Raw genomic sequence first — 21,260 nt, 5'->3', positions numbered from 1 at the left:
TACAAAACCCGCCACTAACCGTGTCTCTCAGAGAAATGGAGTAGCAGCCATTGTTGATTTCTTGATTTGTGAGGGCTGGTTTGAATTCCGAACTTTCACAAACAAATGCTGAAGAGTTTTCTGAAATATCCCCATAGAATCAACAACATTCAAGCAGCACAAAGCTTTTCATTGACAGCCTTTAGATGCTCCCTATGTTTTCATATCGCCATGTGGGAGAATTATAATATTATTCTTGTTGGCAATTTTAACATCATTGTTCTGTCTTCCTGCTTCATTGTTTTTATTATATGCTGGTCTGTCACAGTTTAGATAAAATACTATTCTTACTACATGGGCTGATGGAGCATGCTGTGAAAATGTATCCTTTGTGCTGTGGGTTCTTTTTTAATGTATGGAAACATTTCAGGCACTTATTTTTTCCAGTGCCTATATTTCTGTTTGTCTTTGCTGTTTGTTTTTCAAAATTAAGTGCTCTTTGGTTGACTTTTGTTGCCTTATCCTGGGAATCGCTTTTCTAGATGATCCAAAACTATGGTTTTGCAGCTGTCACAGAGTCTGCCTGTTGATTTAAAAAGCCAGATGCAAACAATCAACGAAGTGAACATTCCCCACAGTGGTTGCTTATTCTCAGCTGACAACAGTTCAGTGATCACTATCCATCCAAATTCCAAACATCCTGAGAAAGGAGGGCGGGTTTTTGTATTTTCTTTTTATTTTGCTACATCATAACTAAGTCCCAAGCTTAGGTCAGAATTTCCCCCTATTGATTTTGTTGCTGGTGGAGCGGGGTGCTGGGAGACTGCTTCTTGGGGTCAAAGTAAATTGAAATGCTGCCGTAAAGAGCTACAAATTTTAATGGAGAAATAGCAGTTGGGGGGGGGATGGTGCTTCACCCTTTCCCCACAGCCCATTTTCCTGCTCTCATTTGTCTCATCCAGCTACTTTTCCTCTCCTGCTGCTTTCCCCTATGTAGCTCCATGTGGGCCTCCTGTCTTTTCCTTCTGAGGGGAGAAAAGTAGTTGGAGGGCAACTTTGATCATAGAAATGTCTCCACTGAGAAAGACTTGCACATCCTTCTGCCACTGCTGCCTTGCCAATCAAAATTGTAGCCTCCTGCGGATACCTTCATTAACAGAATAAAACACCTATTTTTTTCCCTGCACCTCCCTCTTCTCCTCCATTTGTCCTTGAAAATGATACTGGATACTAGTATCTGAAAGCAACTTGGGGGGAAATAGCTAGAATATCCTGGGAGCGTATATTTGACAGTTTCTCACCATCCCTCATTTTGATCACCATAGTTAAACGTTTGTACGCTTACATGGATATAAGCCTCACTGAATATAATGTAACTTTCTTCTTGGTAAGAATGCATAGCAGGGAGCTGGAAGAAGGATTTTGACACCTGGTCACCTTTTCAGGGGTGGGGGGAGGGAACTGTCCATATAGCTGAGCTACTCACACTTATTTTCCCTCCCCCCCCCACTGCCCCCACAACACTGCATGCAAGAACCAGGCTATAGATACGGCCATAGGGCAGCTAGAAGTCACTTCCATCATTGGAAAAAAATATTTGCAGATAAAAATCTGATATTTTCACAGTTCTGCTGTAGAAATAGCTCATAAATATCTTAGCAGCCAGGCTCTGAGGATTGTACAGCAGAGCAAATAAGAAACTTGCTTTCAGGACAGGAATCCTATGCTATGTCTTACTTTCACTTGTTTCACAGGCATCTTTGGGGCAGCCTCTCTGACACTTGCGGGCCAAAAACTATAGAAAACCTTATAATGGTTTGAGGCAGGATTTAGGCATGGCACTTCCTTGATTCCATAGCTGAAAGGAAAGATAGGTCTATGCTATTTTTCCAGTGAGTTTCCATCCTAGAATCCTGGGAAGTGTATAAAGGGACAACTTTTTCCAACTAAGAATTCAAAGGGCCTACATACTACTAAAGTTCTGATGGCACCAGGGTAGTCAATGTGGTGCCCTGATGATGATCACTGACCAGTAGTTCTGTTTGCTGGGACTGATGGGAGTTGTAGTTCAACAGCATCTGGAGATCACATTGACTATAGCAGTGTGCATCTGAATACTAGTTGCTGGGAATCATGAGCAAGACAGTACTATTGAGAGTATCATCTCCTGCTTTTGGCATTCCCACTGACCTCTGTGACAGCAGAGTTCCTGATTATGCAGACCTCTGGTCTGAGCCAGCACGGTGGTTCTTGTTTTTTAGGCAAAACCACAATCCTAATCTGTTATTAGGTACACTCAGTGCTTTTCCCCCTAAATAAATAAATAAAATGTTTAGGAGTACTCTCATTTTCCTACTCATATTGAAATACTGCCCCTCAATGAGGTCAAACTTAGATTCACAAAATGTTTAGGGGTATGCGTACCCCTCCATCCCCCCAGAAAAAAAGCACTGGGTAGACTATGAAGAAGCAAGAGAAGAAATGCTAGAACTGGGTTTAGGATTCAGCTCTCGTCATCAGCTTGATGATGCAAGCTGCATACCATCCAAATTTCCGTACCAAAACCAAGGATGTGTGTCTTCCAGGATGCACTCCCAGGTTAATCACGTGACCCGTGCCTTGATCTCACCCAGAAAAAAGCACTTTTTCAGGGCAAGAGCATGTGAGGTTTCAGCACCCAAAATGGTGGCAGCCATCTTGCATGAAAAAATAGGATGTCCTGGTTTTTACAGGACACTTGGTACGTATGAAGCTGTAGTGACAAAGACTTCATGCCAATAAATGGTTTAAGGGTGGCAAATGTATGGATAGTATTCCCATTACAATCATGTTATGGAGACCTCTTTAATTTTTTCTTGATGTACAGCATCATGCAAATCAGACAGTTGTTCTCCATGACATGTGTATCTGTTTCAAGGACTGTGCCTTGAACTCTGTCTTACAGGACTGTGTTGAACTTACTTGACCAGAAATTCCAGCACAAATCATTGGTTAACAGCACTGGTTTTCATCAGGATATGCTTTAGTAAGGTACATAGGTGCAAAGGCTGACATCGGGCCATTGGAATGTCTAGCTCAGAACCCCAGAGAGGAGCCTTTTCCTTCCTTGCCTGAAGAGGCCAGGGATTGAACCTGCAATCTTCCCCATGCCAAACATGTGCTCTAACATATAACTATGGCACTCTTTCTCCCTTGCATGATGGCATGGTGTGATGTTCCTACAAGGCTCTGCTTTTGATCACAGGGTGAAATCTAATTGTTTGAACAGCTATGGCCTTAGGCTACAACAAGCAAGAAAAGAGTGAGGGGTTTAGAACAAATCCCTCAGACTCCGGCATTGATTGAGAGTGCTTAAGTAGCATTTCAATCCAGTTTACAAACTTATTCCCCAGGCCTATTTTAATTAAAAACAACTGCAAAAACTTTATCCATTCTGTTTTGTGTTTTTCTTCTTACGGCAGATTTAATCATGGCCACTGGGCTTATCTGATTGATTTTTATAATCAATTCTATTAATTGCTCTGTGAATGTTATCATGTATCAACCGCAAAGGGATTGCTTCAGTTTAGTTATTATGGATTAATAATCTGATCACTAGTCAAATCTCTTGGTAGCTAGTATTTTTCCCCTAATGTTTCCTTCCCTTGAAATCATCTGCTAACAAAACACGTTGAGCCAACAAAGAGGAAAATCTCCATAGAACTTTTTGTTTTGAAACAGAAAATAAATTAATAGGGTTTGCACGATGAAAACAGAAGTATCAAATGAAATGGCTGGTAAAAAACCAAATAAATAGTATTGTGAAGAGGGCCCTTACTGGCCAATCCTAAATATTTCTACTCAGATGCAAGTCCCATTGAAACAACCATGTACAGTCTCTAAGCCTAATCACAAGGAGAAAAAAATATCTAGAGATAATTTTCAACAATGCAATCAATGGAGGCTGGTTCATTAGGGCAAGTCGGCGGCTGCCCCACTGACCACAGTCTGCCTTATGCTCAGGACTGACCCAATACATTTTGGCATCTGAGGTAAACCACAAAATGGCATCCCGTCTCCCCACTAGGGAAGGGATGGCTGAAGATCTCTATCAGGAACAAGATGAAGATCTACATTGGGATCTGCTGTCCCTGTGGATCCTGTTGCCTGAGGTGGTCATCTCACCTTGCCTCATGGTGAGCCTGTCCTGCCTCAGCCAGCCCCCACCTGCCTGCCTCCTTATTTACAACTATCCAGTGGGGAGGGGGGGCTTGGTTTTCAATTTCTTCTTCCTTAGTCTCAGTGTTGCCCTTGTAGTACCCAGTACAGTGGGAGATGGGGACAAAATTAAATACCTTCCAGATATCTCTATTTTCCAGTCCCGGAATTACCAAAGCCATCCTGGTTTCTGATTTGATCCCAGAATGTCCCTATTTCCCCTGCTGGTGCCACCACCACCAAGCTTGGAGGAGGGTGAGCTGACACTTGTCCTGAGCAGCAGTGGCAGCAGTGGCACTGGCGGAGGAAGGGGGTGCAGTGGCGGAGGTCTGCCCTGGGTGTCATCCCTGGGGGGGTGACATCGCCGCCCCATCCCCCTGGGACACTCATGGTGGGCGGCAACCCCCTGGGACACTCACCACGGGTGGCACTCCCTGGGACGATTGCCCTGCCCCACCCCCACGGGTGGCTAGCCCCTGGGTCCACAGTATGTGCCCCGCTCTGTGTGCTGGAGCAGCTAGCTCTGCCTCTGGGCAGCGGTGGTGGCTGTGAGGGAACATCCTGTTGCCTCTCTCGTTGCTTCTCCATGGCCACCACTGCGGGCCTCCTCCCTTAGGCAACTGCTCATAGCAAGGAGGAGAAGCTGTCACCGCCACCGCTGCTACTTTGTGTGTCCAGGACATTGGAAGGTATGTGTGCTGTGTTCTGTTGATTTTTTGGTGGTAGAAATGCTCTGTTGAGAGGGGTCAGAAATGGGGATGTGAGGGTCAATTGGGGTTGGGGGAGTGAGAAATGTCCCTTTTTTCATCTGAGGAATGTTGGAAGGTGTGAAATTAGAATTCGCTGGTTTTGCCTGTCAATGGCTCTGTCTCCACTAATAAACTCAATCCATACAGCATATCAGGTTTCCTGCATGTGGCTAAATAATCCAGACTGGCCTTCTCCAACCTGGAGTCATGGCTGGGGCTGGTGGGACTTGTTATCCAAAGCATCTGAAGGGCACCAGGTTGGAGAAAAGGGAAGCACCTCTCTCGTGCTAAACATGCAGACGTCCCACTGTACCCATTGCACTCTCTGCAGAGACAAAACAATCCTATAGAGCCATTTGCAATCACAGATATCTGTTCTGTAGCTCTCTGAATCTCAATCAATGGGCATGAATTATATGCATGAGTGTAGCTCGCAGTTAAAACCCATCAGTTAAAGCATCTTTTTCTAGACTGGTGTAAAGAAGAAGATGCAGCACAGCATTCTTTGTATAGTATAGTCAAATCAATATTAACCTCCATTGATCAAATTGTCAGTGGAGGTTTTTATATGTTAAACGATCTTTACTTACTGGACTCTTTACTTAGATTTCATCAGAGGTCACTTTCAAAAAGTATGTAAGAGCTGGGGGTAGTCAAAAAAACATAGGTGTCAAACTTAGGAAAAAATATAAGAAAAATAACATAATCAACTTGATTTTTTGGTTCTTTGAGCCTTAAAAGTAGGGGATTGGATCTGGTCAGAAGGCTAGAGCCAGGTATGGAAAGCCAGGTATGATAGTGGCTTTGTCAGCCACTATCACAGGAGAGCAAGGCTGTCCATCTGTCAGTCATACAACATCATATGACACCATGCAATTGTAGCTTCCTAATTCTTCCTTTGCAGTTCCAGATTGAACTGCTCAACTTGTATTATGTGAGGAGTTTGCAACATCTAAATCTACATCTACAGAAGATGAATCAATGGCACATTCTCTGAGGTCCTTCTTTTGCATCCCTGGCAAAAGGACACCAGAATCAAAAAGCTCCAACATTTTGCCCATGAAAGAAGAATCTGGAGTGTACAGAAGTCACATCCACACCATATGTTTAAAGTACACTTATATCATTTTACAGTTCCCAGGATTCTTTTTAAAATTTAGTTAAATAAATCAATAAAGTAAATGCAATATCCTCCTTTTAGGCTGAGATAGGGAAAGCACTCAAATTTCACTGAAGATATGTTTTCACATTGCTTTAGAATTACAGATGCCTTCACGGTCCTGTACCATGTTCAGCTTTCATGTCCCTTTTAAAAATAAGGTACATCAGGATTAGTTCTCAGCCTGTATCATCCTTCTTTGTATGGGAGCCAGAAGGAACAAGTGTTATGTTAACAATTCTAGGTACAGTCAACCAAGGGAGGTGTGATAATAAATCACCACAGGAGCAGCACACTATGAAGTGCTGTGTGGTAGACTCAAAGTGCTACAGCAGTGTGTAGAAAGCAGTATGAAGATAGCATGGTAGGATTTGCCACTGGGCAATCCAGCCCCATCTGCACTATACATTTAAAGCAGTATCATACTACTTTAGCAATGGCTTCCCCCAAAGAATCATGGGAAGTGTTGTTTGTTAAGGTGATGAGAGTTGCTAGAAGACCTTTATTCTGTTCAGGGAACTTCAGTTTCCAGGATGGTTTAACAATCAATCCTTCTTCCTAGCGAACTCTGGGACTTGTAGCTCTGTGATGGGAATAGGGATCTAACAACTTTCAGTACCAGCTGGATAACCAGTACTAAGTGTGTGATGTTTTGGCATTTCAGCACAGATCACTATTAATGGTGACTTACATTTGGTGACCACATCCAGCATACTTTCTTGGGCTCCATGATCACTGCAGATGGTGACAGCAGTCACGAAATTAAAAGACGCCTGCTCCTTGGGAGAAAGGCGATGGCAAACCTAGACAGCATCTTAAAAAGCAGAGACATCACCTTACCAACAAAGGTCCGTATAGTTAAAGCCATGGTTTTCCCAGTAGTGATGTATGGAAGTGAGAGCTGGACCATCAAGAAGGCTGATCGCCGAAGAATTGATGCTTTTGAATTATGGTGCTGGAGGAGACTCTTGAGAGTCCCATGGACTGCAAGAAGATCAAACCTATCCATTCTTAAGGAAATCAGCCCTGAGTGCTCACTGGAAGGACAGATTGTGAAGCTGAGGCTCCAATACTTTGGCCACCTCATGAGAAGAGAAGACTCCCTGGAAAAGACCCTGATGTTGGGAAAGATGGAGGGCACAAGGAGAAGGGGACGACAGAGGACGAGATGGTTGGACAGTGTTCTCGAAGCTACCAGCATGAGTTTGACCAAACTGCGGGAGGCAGTGGAAGACAGGAGTGCCTGGCGTGCTCTGGTCCATGGGGTCACGAAGAGTCGGACACGACTAAATGACTAAACAACAACAATTCCTCTAGGAATATTAAACTGAAAATTGTCCAAAAGAGATTACCGCAGGAGCTAAATACATTCAGAAGGGAAGTAGTTCAGACACCATTAAAGAAGCTAATAAAACGTTTTATAGCCACCTAATGCTTATGAGATCTCCTTGAGGTTGGAAGGCAACAGATTTGAATAATGAGGAATTGTTTGTAGCAATTTCAATTACTGTACTTTAATTCGTAAATAATAATAATACAAAGAGACTTCCAATGTGAAATAGCTAGATCTTTTCCTCAAGGCCAACATTACTAACTTCAACACAATTTAATTAAAAAGCAGTGCCTCTGGAGATTTTTCTAATGAGAAAATGTCATGGTGCCAATAAAACTATTATAAGATTTATATCCATGCATAAGCCACCAATATCCAATGAAACAATTATTCCCTTGTCCAGTACCATAATATTATCTCTGAAAAACCAAATGTGTTGTTAAATTGAGACAGCAGTTATTAGGGACACATTTCACTGAACAAGAAAGTGGCAGATAGTATTTGGTTTGTTAGGGTCAGATAAAATAAAAGTATTCTTAAAGAAATTGCTATAAGCACTGACTTGAAGATTTCAACGAGAAGTCAGTGTAAGAGAAGTTGTGGCCAGTTGTTATTATAACTTTGAATTTATCATTTATTATATTTTTACATTGGCAGCAACCGAAAAAGGGGGTCACAGAAGGGGTAAAATGCTTCTTTTGGCAAAGGTAGGAGACACTTTGTGGGGAAGGACCATAGTTCAGTTGATAGAGTTATGATAGCTTTGCAAATAAGTGGATGTTTTACTCAGAGTTTCCAGATGTTACAGAAAACAAAGATGAAACGGCTGAAAAAGGCTTTCGGATGACCTTAAACATCAAGTTACTTGGTTTCCTTACAAAAAGGATCGTACAATCTTTGGGTTAGCAAAGATGCAGGCTATGAAATCTCATTTTAGAGATTTGGTTCACTTGCGGGGAGCCATGGCCACATGGCTTCTTGCTTGTTCCAGGAAGCAGGAGGAGAAAAAAGACAAAGGTGAGGGGTCGGTAGCAAAAGAGACTTTGAGCCTGCCAAGTCACACCCACTCTGGTAGCTTGAGCTCAGGGCTCAGGTTAACCCTTTCACGAAAATAAGTGTGAGCAAGTAACTGTATATTAGAACAAACTATTGCCTAAAACCCTGGATAGCTGCTTTCTGTCAGTGTAGACCAGGAGTTAGCAGACTTTTTCAGCAGGGGACCAGTCCACTGTCCCTCAGACCTTGTGAGGCGTCGGACTATATTTTTTTGGGGGGGGGGGATGAACGAATTCCTATGCCCCACAAATAACCCAGAGATGCATTTTAAATAAAAGGACACATTCTACTCATGTAAAAACATGCTGATTCCCGGATCATCCATGGGCCTTATTGAGAAGGCGATTGGGCTGGATCCGGCCCCTGGGCCTTAGTTTGCCTACCCATGGTGTAGATATACATTTAATAAATAGCAATAGAATAACAATATATGGCTTTTACACCAGGGGATATTGTTTTTGTTTGTTACTAGGTTGTGTATTTTTGTGTTTTTCTATTTAAAACCACACTGTGATCCTTGGAAGGAGGCTGGTATAGAATTATTATTACTCTTACTCTTACTCTTACTATTAATATTAATATTACTAAATACTGAGAGAGATAGACCAATGCTCTGTGTCATTATAAGGCAGCTTCCTGTGTTCCTTTGTTCCACAAGTTAGAGTTCCAAAAAAAGATAAATAATGGTATATTCATCCTATACATACAAAAAAATTAATACTATTTTCTAGACTTCCTGTATTTGACAAGTTGGGCCTGAATCCTCAAAAGCTTATGCCATAATAAATGTGTTAGCCTTTAAGGTACTTCAGTATTTGGTTAATTTTAGCTAGCTGATGGATGAGATATTCTCTTGTACGTCTTGCATTTGAGACCTTGACTATTGTTATTCTTGCCCAAACAGACCAGGTTGTAAAACAGATGGGAGCCTGAAAAGAGCCATGAGTAGGAAACATGAAACTGGCATTGAGTGAGTAAAATACGTCTTCTTATTGCCATCATTAGATGTTCCTGCAGGAGATAAAAGGATGCAACGTTCATTGTCTGAAGAGGAACTTATGCAGGCTGAACCAGATAAGAGCAAACATGCCACATTGTTTCCTGGATTGAGCAACCACTGACAAGGAACTCGGTCATGCTTGCTGAAAGCCTAGGAGGAGGATTCTTATTAACAGACACAGCAGCTGTTTCCTCTAGTGAGCTTATAAAAATATATTTACAACCCAAGGGAAAGCATTTTTAAAAGTATACAGAACACATGGTGCTTGAGCTCACAGCTGCCTTGGATTCTTGGATTCCAGTAATGGCTTTTGAAAGCAGAACAGAGATACTTGGGTGGTGTTGTGGAAAAGCTGATGATGAGTAGTCTCACAAGAGATGTTTGTTCATCGTCTGGGACTTGAAGTGGGTTGCTCACAAGGTCATTTAATATGGTTACAGCAGAATTGTAGAGTTGGAAGGTATCCTTGGGGTCATCTTGTCCAACCTCAACTACTTTATCTCCATTTTGTCCAGGTTGCAGGATGTGAGTCCTCTTGCCCCAGAAAAGGTTTCTGATCACATAAAGGTTCTAATTCACAGATCTACCATGTAGTGGTATTATTGCAAACCATCTCCTCCCATGCAAATTCTGTGAGCATAAATCACAGGTTCTGGAATTACAATAAATTATGCAAACAGGGGAAGTATACAGACATTTGCATCTTTTGCCTGTTTCATATTATTTGCAGAATTGTCACATTTCATTGAAGAATCTTTGTTTGTAGAATTTGTGTGCCCTTCCCCCCCCCCTTTTTTTTAAGTGACTCCAAAGTAAAGACCTAGTATTCATGGGGAAAAACCAGAAGTAGAGAAGACCTGTATGGTCCAGTGACATGGTGAAAAGGTCATAGGAAATTAGTGGTGAAAAGTCCTGTCTTCTGACTATTGTCCCCTTTATTTTAAGACTGTTTTAGCCACATGGATATTATTATTCATGAGAACTGGAGAGTTTTTTTAAAAAACAAATGGTTAAAAATTCAGAGTTCTTTGGCTTTGACAAGGGGGAGCAATGCAGAATGGGGGGGGAATGGCATGGAAGGAAACCCTTAAGCACCCTCTGCCAGAGTATTTCTTCTGCAGCCTTCAAAGCAGCCCCATAATAAGACTGCTTGTCTGTACAAGAAAAAGCACCAGGAGAGTCTAATCACAGATCTTGTACATCATGTCCCGTTTGGCCTTAACTGAACATGCAGCAATTGTAGATGACAAACAATGCTTTCAACTCAGACAGCGCAAGTGACAGATTATGAGGAAATGATTCTGCTTTACCTCATTTGTCCCCATTTTATTTTATTTGCAGAATTTGGCTGCAACCATTGTCCCCACCCCATCCCAAATCCTGTCTCCATAATTGTTATATTTAATTATGCTGTGCCTTTATCTCTCACCAGATGGCTGGAGTCTCAACAGACCACCTGGTTATAAGCTTTTATAACTGTTCGTAAGTTCCACAGGCTTCTGTTCTCACTGAACTGCTGTGCAGTCCTGGAAACAAACATAGAAAAATTTAAAACAGAACTGTTTGGGGACTTTTATTAATATATATAAAAAACAAAATTTATTTACTCTTCGTTGTCACAAAGGGGAAAATTTGAAGCTGTATGTACAAATTTAGTTAAAATGTTTAATCTCAAAAGTTATACCCTGCCCATAGAGTTTTATATGCTGATTTTCCCCCAGGGAACTAAGAGCTTCAATGATATTGTCCTCTATTTAAAGCTTACAGGCTTTAAGAATAAGATGAATAGAATATTATCATTGCTTTAATCCCTGTTCAATTTTCTATGACTACCCTACGAGACAGCATGAAGAACAATAGGATGGGATATGGCATAATCACCTACAGAAAATTCTATAAAGGAGAATTTAAATGAAATAATTCTGGGCTGTGTATAATGACACTGGGGAAATCAAGGTTTTAGATTAAAGAAAAGAATAATAAAGTTAAGAGGGCAGCCTTTGTCCTGCTAAAATCTTCTTTCAATAGAAATGTCTTTTTAAGCAGGCTTTAGGACAATGGATAATTATATATCTAGATAAAAAAATTGTATACAGTCATGTGACAAAAGCTTTCCAGGAGGACATAAACAGTACCTGCTTTGCTAATGTCTCTATTTATCTAGAAATAAATCTGAGCTTCTTTTCATGAAAATACAAGAAACTGTGACATTAGAGCCACCAACTGCACAGCAGGTGTCCTCATTCAGTATTTCGAACAATTTCCCTAAAATCTGACATTAGCTCAGATGGGGACACACCTTTGCCAGCAATAAGATTAGTTAGAGCAGGAGTGGCAAAAGTTTTCACTCTCATGGACCACATTCCCTCAGGCCACTGATGGACAGGGCTAGTGCAAAAAGTGGAGAAGACCACCCTCTCTCTTACACACATTCGTATCATCTACACACATCCATTCATGCATTAGTTCATGTACATTCCCACACACATTCCCAATCATACCCAACCAACACATAAAACCCACATGTATCCCCACTTAAAACTCACACACTTAGGCTTGACAAAAGAATTTGAGCTCCGTATCCCTCACTTAATTGCTGCATTGGGAGTGCTCCTCATGGAGATTGCGGTGGAATCTAGACACATATAAAAACCGTTCTGAAAATGCTTTTTTACAAAAATACATTGAATTTTCCATAAGGCTCACCATCACCATCTTGTGTCACATTGTATATTGCACTTAAAACACACTTAAAATGTTTCATTTGCATTGTACAGCTGAGTCCTGCCTCTCCCATGCAGTTATTAGGCTTGAAATCAGCTGCCTCCAAAATAATAATAATAATAATAATAATAATAATAATAATAATAATAAATGGAGCACTGAAGAGTTAACATTTTCCTGCCTTATAAAGGTCTCCTGTATAGCTGTTAGGTTTGAGAGCAGGCTTTCATTTGTTCCAATTGGAGCATATTCTGTGCAGGGGGAGGAGACAAGGAACAAATGTTGTATCCCAGATGGTGATGAGTTGAATCATGCCTGTGGAGTGGTGGCTCCTCACTCCTGCTTTAATCCAGACCAGGTTAAAGACTTAGTCCAATTGATTGCTGTGGCTTTAAGCCAGGGACGCGGACTTATAAAAAATATTGGGGGGCCCCGGGAAAGCTCATGAATAATAAATAAGCTCATGAATATGCAAATAAAGTGGCGCCGCCTCCTCGTGAGCGAATAGGGGAGAGCGTGCTGCGCCTATTAATCAGCTCCAAAGGAAATTGGGTGGAGCTTTTGCTCGGGAGGGAGGGCAGGAGGCATGCAGCCCGCCCCTCCCTGTGCATTTTGGGCTGGGGGAGGGGCGGCGATGGCGCTCTGCTGGAGGGGCGCCGGAGATTATTGGGGGGGCAGAGCCCCCCCAAACGAATTTTTGAGGGGGCTTGGGCCCCCTCAAGCCCCATGGAGTCGGCGCCTATGCTTTAAGCATATTAACTGTCCTTAGAAATCAATGTGACTTTAAAAGCTTAATGTTGACTGAAGGGTGCCTTAAAAAGCTTGTCTCAAGCAGAGCAATTCCAGAGTCAATTTCAATTTGAATCACTTTAGACGTGGGGATCATCCATACTGTTGTTCAGTGTAGACAGTAAGCTTCATGTACTTCCGTCCATTCTCCCTTGTCCATATGACATTCTCTCCTAAATCACAGCCATCCCACACTCCTCCTCCCCCAATCTGAATTATCTCATGCCCTCTCCTTTTCAGAGTATCTCTGGTATGAGAAAACATCACACATTTGGAGGAGAACATCACATGGACAACATAATAGAAACCTGTCATTTTACTGAGATTCATCAGTAGTCCTGTACTTTCACATACAGTAATCTGCCGTGTCTCTTAGGAATACCTTTCCAAATGAGGAGTTGCATTGGCAAACCTCAGAAGTATCTTACTGTGTGCAAGACCATGATAATGAGGAATGAAAGAAGCAAAATCTAAGGTTATCTACAATGTAATGATAGATCACTGGAATCTGATCATACCAGATTGCTAATTTACATTACAGAATAAGCTTTCAGTATCATTAAAAGCAATAAAATGACCTTTGTGCGTCTTTAACCATCATTTTTGCTGAGGGATTTAGACCACAATCTGAGACAGCTTTTTTATATTCCTGCGGCATCCCCAAAGGCATAAAGGTTTCAGCAAATCTAGAAGAATCTGTGAGATTGCCTCGCAGGTATTTCCATTCTTGTATGTTATCTTACACAACCAGAGGAGATACTTTCCTGAATAATTTGTGTTTGGAGGCAATTACAGTGTCAGCCTGCGTACCTACCATACATTTAAACCACATTACCAAAGAATCCGGGGAACTGTTGTTTGTTAAGGGTGCTGACAGAGCCACAATTCCCAGCACGCTTAACAAACTACAGTTCCCAGTATTCTCCATTACTATTAAAGTGATATAAGAGTGCTTTGAATGTATGGTGTGGATCCACCCTCAAGGCCAAAGACTTGTTGCTTCCAAATTCAGGTCTAGCATTTGTTCCATAATATTTTGGCTGTGAGTCCTGGAAGGCCTTTTCCCACCGGCCTGGGAGGATGGGGCCCTGACTAACTCCAGCTACAAAAGCCGAGGCTGCCGAAGAGCCCAGAGACCATCTTGGCTGTCTCTTAGTGCAGACTCAGGTCATCAAGCCTGAACTCTGACAGCCGCTGCTGTCTACAGTGGTTTTAAATTGAGTGATTGCTGCTGTATTTTTGCTGGCTTTTATGTGTTTTCTCTTCTGCTGTTTTGTACTGCTTATAATTAGGTTTATTGTTTACACATTTTACTGCATCTCCACTGCACTGCAAATGGCCCTGAAGACTTTGTTATATGGATAGTATATAAATGTAATGAATAAATAAATAAATAAATGCAATGAATAAAAATGAAGGGATGGTTTGGGGCTGGGTCTTCTCCCCATTGTGATGACACCCAGTCAATCCAAGAAGTTAGGAACTGGTAAACTGATTCTATAGCTAGGAGAGGATGAGCATTATTATCTCTGGACTGCCAGGGTGAGAAGGGAGACCACAACAAAAGTATAGAACCAGAAAAGGGAAGGTGGAAAAATGTAATTTCCAAAGTAAGTGGGGTTGTAGCCTGGCCCATAGTTCACCTTTATTAAATATATTTACATTCATAATACAAAGGATATTTTTCTTATTAATTGGAAAGATGAAACAGTCTGGGCAAACTACGAATATTTGCAATAGCACCATCAGCAATCTCAAAGGCTGGAAGAAATGTGACTTCTAGTTAATTGTAAGGTTGATGTATGTTCTGCTATGCAGCAAATATGGTACTCAAGGACACTCATAAGGGCTAAATATAGGAGAAAGAAGATTGAATAACCATCGTCTCTTTAGAAAATTTGCCAAGTCTGCAAGTGATTATGTTATCAAAAATGAAAAATTGATTGTTAGGTGGCTAACATCTAATAATTTGGCCTCAGGCAGATCTTCGAGGAGCTAAGGTTGTTAAGAGTTCATTTTTGCCCTTCATTCCTACTTCTGAATAACCGGGATTCTTGTTTAATGGGCAAACAACCACTCTTTCCACAGTGGCTAAGTTTGCTTAATTGACCATGTTGATAGCTAAGTGCCAATGAGAGACCATTCACAGCTCAACAAGGCTTGTTCCTGCATTTGAGGAGAATATAATGTGACTGGAATCTCTCACTCATCTCCCCATTTACAAGGATATCATATTTTCTCAAACTATTAATCCGAGTGTGACCATAAAAATGTGAAACTCAGATATTATTAACTATCAAACAGATGTCCCGGTTGTTTAAAATGCAGGAGAGGCTCTTTATGAAGTCATTTGGTTCCTTTAAAGTTATTCCTTCCGCTTGATAACCCTCACCCTTGATAAGAGTGTCCACCTCAAGAGCAATCGCCTTCACATAAAGTTGACAGCACAAAATAAATTTAAAAATCCACAGAACTAATGAGACAGGGGGCCACACAAAACATATGATGGGAGGTATTAAGTACTCAGCCCCCCTTACACACGGCTACTTTTCTGCTCTGTAACGTGTATCCATCTAACACCATCTACCCCAGAATGGGGGAACCTTTTGCCCTCCAGATGTTTCTGCACTGCAGTGCGTGTCAGCCTCAGCAAGCATAGCCAATCACAAAGTATGATGGGAGTTGTAGTTCAACATCATCTGGAGGGCCAAGGTTCCCTACACATAGGCTAACAATGCATCACAGGCTGTTTCGTGTGGTTCACACTCTCTTCTCCTTCTGCACCATATGGTCCTTTCAAGCTTCCTAGGAATTTTAAGTTACAATGGCTTGTTAAGGACTCCAGAATCCACATTGTAGAAGCCAAATATAAAGAGGCTCAATGTTAGCCCTATTTTGTAAATGGGTAATCTTTTTTTAAGGTATACTGCAGGATTCAATTGCAGGATTCTTGCCAAGTTTGTAATGGTGTTAACTTACCACCACCTGTTCTACGTTGACCCTGTTCTATTTTCCTAGTTCTTCAATTCTAGGAGGCAATAAGTTATTCCTTCCTGCTACAGTGAAATCTCATTTGGCTTTTAACTCTGTGTAGCACATTTGTGCAAAAGTTTTGAAGTTCTTTAAAAAATCTGTGCAGTTTTTTTCTGCAAATGTTTCACACTGCTGCCACTTGGATGTTTTTGTTTCCTGTAAAAATGAAAGGTTAAAAAAAGTTAGCATTGTTAAAGCAATTCGTTATAAAAAAAATTGAGAGGAAAGTAAGACACAAGAGAGACATGACAGACAATTTTCTTCCTTATGGCAGGTCCTTGGTTTGGGATTTCTAGTCAGCCACTAACATCCTTGTGACCACATTTCAGCATACTATGTCTCCCGCTGTCTAGAATGTCTGCAATTTCTGTTAGCAGGGCTTTACACATAAACCCGTAGCATGTGCATGTAGCCTTAAGAGATTTCTGCAGATCTGAAGTGAATGCCTGCAAATCCCCGCCCCCGAAGGTGCTTGAGGAGGGTCTCCCCTTCCCAGGCCACCCCACTTCCCTGGGCAGAAGGGATCTCCTGGAGGATTGTGGAGTGCCATTCACACCAATGGAAAAGTCTGCCCTGGTGGGGCCTTCTTTCTTGATGGAAGCAGTGCCTTTTTCCTGCTTCCTGTTGAGACAGCAGCAGCAGGTCTTCCATGTACAACTAAAGGAGAATGCTCAGCAGGAATTGTACTTTCCATCCAAGGTGGGATGCTGGAGGGCATGGGCACTGAGAGTGGTGCTGGGAGTACTCCCAACTGCAACCACCCTCTTTTCCTTCCTTCTCATTTGATGAGAAAGGGTGAAATGGAGGCAGAAGCTGACTGAGCTCTGATCCTCAACTGCTATAAATAGGCTAAAAGCCAGGCCCTATTCAACTTGCATCTCCACACAGAACTAGGGATTTCACTTTCACAAGCTCCCCTTTTCAATTCCTTGTAACATTTCTGCAAAGGGTACATTTCTGCTACATATCTTGAATTCAACTATTCTACAAAGCGTGTTCTCCTTCATGGAGAGCACGTGTTGCGGTGGGGTCTGCTGAGCCACCCCTCTGTTACCAGGCAGGGTCTCTAAAGATGGCCTGGGGCAGTGATTGTTTCACTGGGTTGCTGGGGTAAAAGTTATGTTGCAATTTTGGTGGGAGGGGTAAAATGTTTAAATACTCTGCACACAGCCTGGAGCTTTCTCTTTGCTGTGTGCAACGGATCACCCGCCCACCCGCCCTTGAGTAAGGGGTTGTTGCATTGACCTTGCTATGCCTGTCATGGGGTCGTCTGCCGTTGGGGCAGGGGCCTGGTAGGAATTTTGTCCATCTGGCAGATTGGCTGGGGCATTTGGTTTTTGCCTACTGCGTAGCAAATCGTCACAACTTGTAAGGTTGCGGTTAGGCATTGGTTATAAATTGGTGGAGGAGGGGTTAGGATAGGCTGGGCCTGCCCCTCCATGGTTGCTGCGGAAAGGGAATTCCGTTAAAGGAATCCTGGGGCTTGCCATCTTTTCGTCCAATCCCTGGAATGGGACTAGGGCCGGCAAGCCTTCGGGGAGCAGGCGGGTGAGAGGTGAGGGTCTGTGACTCAGCTCCATTTCTCCCCAACTTGCTTTCCCCCGCACTGTCTTTCGGTGGTGCCCGGAAGTCAGTTCTGTCCCCAGGCGGGGGGACAGATAGTCTTAACCAATGCCTAAACAACCACTCACGGTTTTGTATTTAAATAAAGTTGTGGCCAAAATTATGCCAAAAACCTTAAACAAAAATTAAGTGTGCGTTGTGAGTTATTTGGGGGGTGGCTTGGGGACCTCGACACGCAATAAAGGTTTCTAGCGAATTCTCGTCCACAGGAACATTCTAGACTGGGATCCTTGGGCTGGTATGAACGTAGAAATGGCAAAATATTATCAGGATAACTTACAATAGATTTGAGAGGATCTGGATGGAATAATGGATTTCTATCCCAAAGCCACATCCTTGTAAACATAGTCTTGGAAGTAGGGGTTGGGGGGAATTCAATTTAGTTTGCATTGAAAAAGAAACACACCTGATTTTAGCTTTTGGAAGCCAAACACAAACCAAAATACAGCCATCCTTTGAATTTTTGCAATGTGGTTCTCCAGCCAAGTTATGCATACAAAATGCCTTTATTCATGTAAAGTGTGTACAAAAATGTGCAGATTAGGAGAAATTTGCTCTGTTTTTAAATGCAAATTGATGAGGAAATGTGGAGAAATGAACTTATGCATGGAAAAGTGAGAAACTGCGAGAAACCAAAATTGTCAAATTTGCCTGTCCCTACTTGGAAGCCTAAAGGAATAAATTGGGGGGAAACTACAGGGCAAGGATTCAACAGTTCATTCCTTTCTCTCCATTTTCTGATCTAAATCTTGAGTTGCTTTGCAAGGGAGAAAAGTCTGTTAGGAATTCCTTTAATGTGGCTACAGTGCAACAGACATGCAATTTTGCCCATAGGCTAAACTCACCTGTTTGTCATTTTCCAAAAGGTATTTAACATTATCGATTATGTTATCTACTTTGTTCTGTAGCTTTGTATCATTTTCAAATTTATATTCATACGAAATTACTTGCATCTCAAGCTGAAAGCATTTCACCACCGATAAATTACAGCCACTCTGGAAAGAAGGAAAAATCATTGGGTTTATAATATGAAACTTCTCAAGTCTCATTCAGACACGGCCTTTCCCTTGAATTCAGGCCATCCTGCCTGATTCAGAGTATGATCATGGGGGGAGGGGGAGAAATGACCCTCTCACCCCTCAATAACTATTATTGCACAAGTTCCTGCCACACAAATAATTATAATTGCCTCACACATTACATCTGTAAGCACATGCAGAAGAGTCATTTGTAAAATATATTTGCCATTTTATTGCTTGTATCCTTGATTTGGGAGCTGCTTTGAGAGCCTTTTTTTGTTGAAGAGTGGGGTAAAAATGATTTAAGGAATAAAGCTTGACTATAGACTTGTATGGTTTTACTGCTTCAAAAGCCCACCGTGAAAGAAAGCTACACTTACAGTAAAACAATAAACATATATTTTGTGTGACTAGTGTTGAGAGGGCCAAACTAAGACCAGGGAGATTCAGGTGCAAAACCCTGCTCCTGAAACACATCTAGGCAACTTTGGCCCAGTCTCTCTCAGCCTACTTCACAGAGTGGTATTCAACGAAGTTTTGCTCAGACTAGGCTGACTGAAATGAACGAACATGAATGAACATGCCACCCACAGTGTTTTTCCTTCAGATATAATGGGGAAAGTGGGGAAATAGAGAGAAGCTTGTGGACCGCTCTGAACTTTGGGGGGAAAGGATGGGATAAAAATATAAATAACATTAAGAAAATATAATTTTGAGGTGGGGAATATTATAGTGAAAAATAAATCCTCAAACCATTAGGATTGCTAAATCTGAATCAGAACTAAACTAAGATAATTTCAGGGTAGTTCTTCCGTTGCCAGTCATTTTCAGTAAGTATCAGAAATAATGGTTTCATGTGAAATTGTCCATTGATAATTGATGCTGGCCAATAAGTTGCCTCATAAGCAGTGGCGGAGGAAGGGGGCAGGGGTGCCACTCTGAAGGGAATGACAAGAAGGCACCCCAAGGGAGGCTCGCCCTGCTGCCCTGGGGCACAGCGCCATGAGCCGCCGCCATGAGCGGAGGATCCCACCGCTGTCCGTATGGCGTTTGAGTGGAGCCGTCGGCGAAATACCCGGTGGCGCGTGCGCAACGCCACTATATATGGCGCATGTGTGTGCGCCGTACGTAATGGCATTGCGCATGCGCCATACGTAGTGGCACCACTTATGTGCTGCCGGGTGGTTTGCCCCACCCCCCCAGGTGCTGGTTAGCCTTCCTTCGCCCCTGTTCATAAGAACATAAAGAAAAGCCATACTGTATCAAGATATTATGGGCATTTTGAATCCCAATTCTGTCTTTGGTGGCATTGGCTACTCCTCCTTGTCTGGTGTCATCTGCAAATTTGATGAGAATCCCCTCAATTCCTTCATCCTAGTCATCAATAAATATGTTGAACAACAATGGGCCCAAGACAGATCCCTGCAGCACCCCACAAGCTGCCTTTCCCCCCAAGATGGCAAGGAACTTGTCTTTTGCAGGTGGTATACAACATATTAATATGAAATAAATTTGAATTACAAAATGGACTCACAAAATCTTTTAAGTCTGCAGTATATAAAGTAGCATCAATCTGAAAAACAAAAGTAATAGCTTTGTAAGCAACAGTTTCAGAATTGAGTGATGATAAACTGTTAAGATTTCTTCCCATCTAAGTCATTGCTCAAAAGGTGAAATTTGAAATCACTGGAAACCTAAATGCTGAGCTTTTTGGGAAGGTCTTAACATCCGATGGGTACAATTTGGCAGCCACTAAAATTAACCGTAAATCTGCAATTTCTCAAACGGGTGTTGAAGAAAGCTGAAAGTGGGCAGCCTTTTAGCATATCTGCCCTGCAATGCTAACTGAATCATATCTGAATCATGCTTTTAGGAAAAGAGTTATTTTGTGCTTTATTTCAAATGGTAGACATTTAAAAAATTAAAATAGCTTTAAAGATTCTAATGTCTTCAGAGAAAGGACAATTGAAGAAGACAAAGGGGAAATGTTGGAATCAATCATGCAGAAGTGGATTGTCTGAGAAATGTGTTACTGGAAAATTTGCCAAGAATCTTTTTCTGATAACCAAACACTTGCGGTTAAGAGAGGAAGGAAATAACAAATTGCAATTAAGTTTTACAGTCCTTTAATTATCAAAGTGTTTGACATGACCCCATAGCATTAACAATGAATGCAATCCTATGCTTTTTTTTCCAGAAATATATTTCACTTTGTCAGTGGAGCTTACCCTTAGGTAAGTGTCCATAGGATTGCAGCCTTATATGCTTATGCAATTATTTTGGAAAGTATTATACACAGTGCAATAGTATGTAGATTACATTTCTTTGATTTAGAGTGAGGGAGGAATCTAAACTGCAAGATCTGACTTAATGACTGTGTCAGAAGTAGAAACATTTAAAATACTGAGTTTAGCCATTTGTGCACTGTTCACTATGGACATTTTGTAAAATGCATTGTGGCCTTGTTTGCATACATTTTACTACAATATTTGTGTTTCCTAATGATTTATTGTCTTTTTTTATTCAACTTAATATCTAATCCACACCCTTGTTTTCATAGAATTATTCATATCCTTCAAAACAGTGTTTTGAATTTTGC

The 21,260-nt window shown here is 41.7% G+C and overlaps 1 protein-coding gene across 3 annotated transcripts in view; it reads right to left on the bottom strand.

Annotated features, from left to right (window-relative positions):
- The window catches only part of IL15 (interleukin 15), a 50,642-nt gene that overhangs the window by 7,175 nt on the left and 22,207 nt on the right, over window positions 1-21,260 (bottom strand). For 2 of the 3 annotated variants that reach the window (XR_013394181.1, XR_013394182.1), the window contains exons 5-7: window positions 20,196-20,234; window positions 18,488-18,637; window positions 15,966-16,175 (exon numbers count right to left, since the gene is read on the bottom strand). Coding sequence is in view for 1 of the 3 variants with exons in the window: in XM_077934061.1 (XP_077790187.1) it covers window positions 16,056-16,175; window positions 18,488-18,637; window positions 20,196-20,234 (309 nt within the window). In the remaining 2 variants the exon portion in view is untranslated. Of the gene's footprint in view, window positions 1-14,601; window positions 16,176-18,487; window positions 18,638-20,195; window positions 20,235-21,260 lie in introns of those variants that run through there. The other variant, XM_077934061.1, reaches the window with a different exon arrangement.

Source organism: Podarcis muralis, chromosome 9, assembly GCF_964188315.1.
Source record: "Podarcis muralis chromosome 9, rPodMur119.hap1.1, whole genome shotgun sequence".
Taxonomy (NCBI): Eukaryota; Metazoa; Chordata; class Lepidosauria; order Squamata; family Lacertidae; genus Podarcis; species Podarcis muralis.
This window is presented reverse-complemented; position numbering and strand designations above follow the sequence as displayed.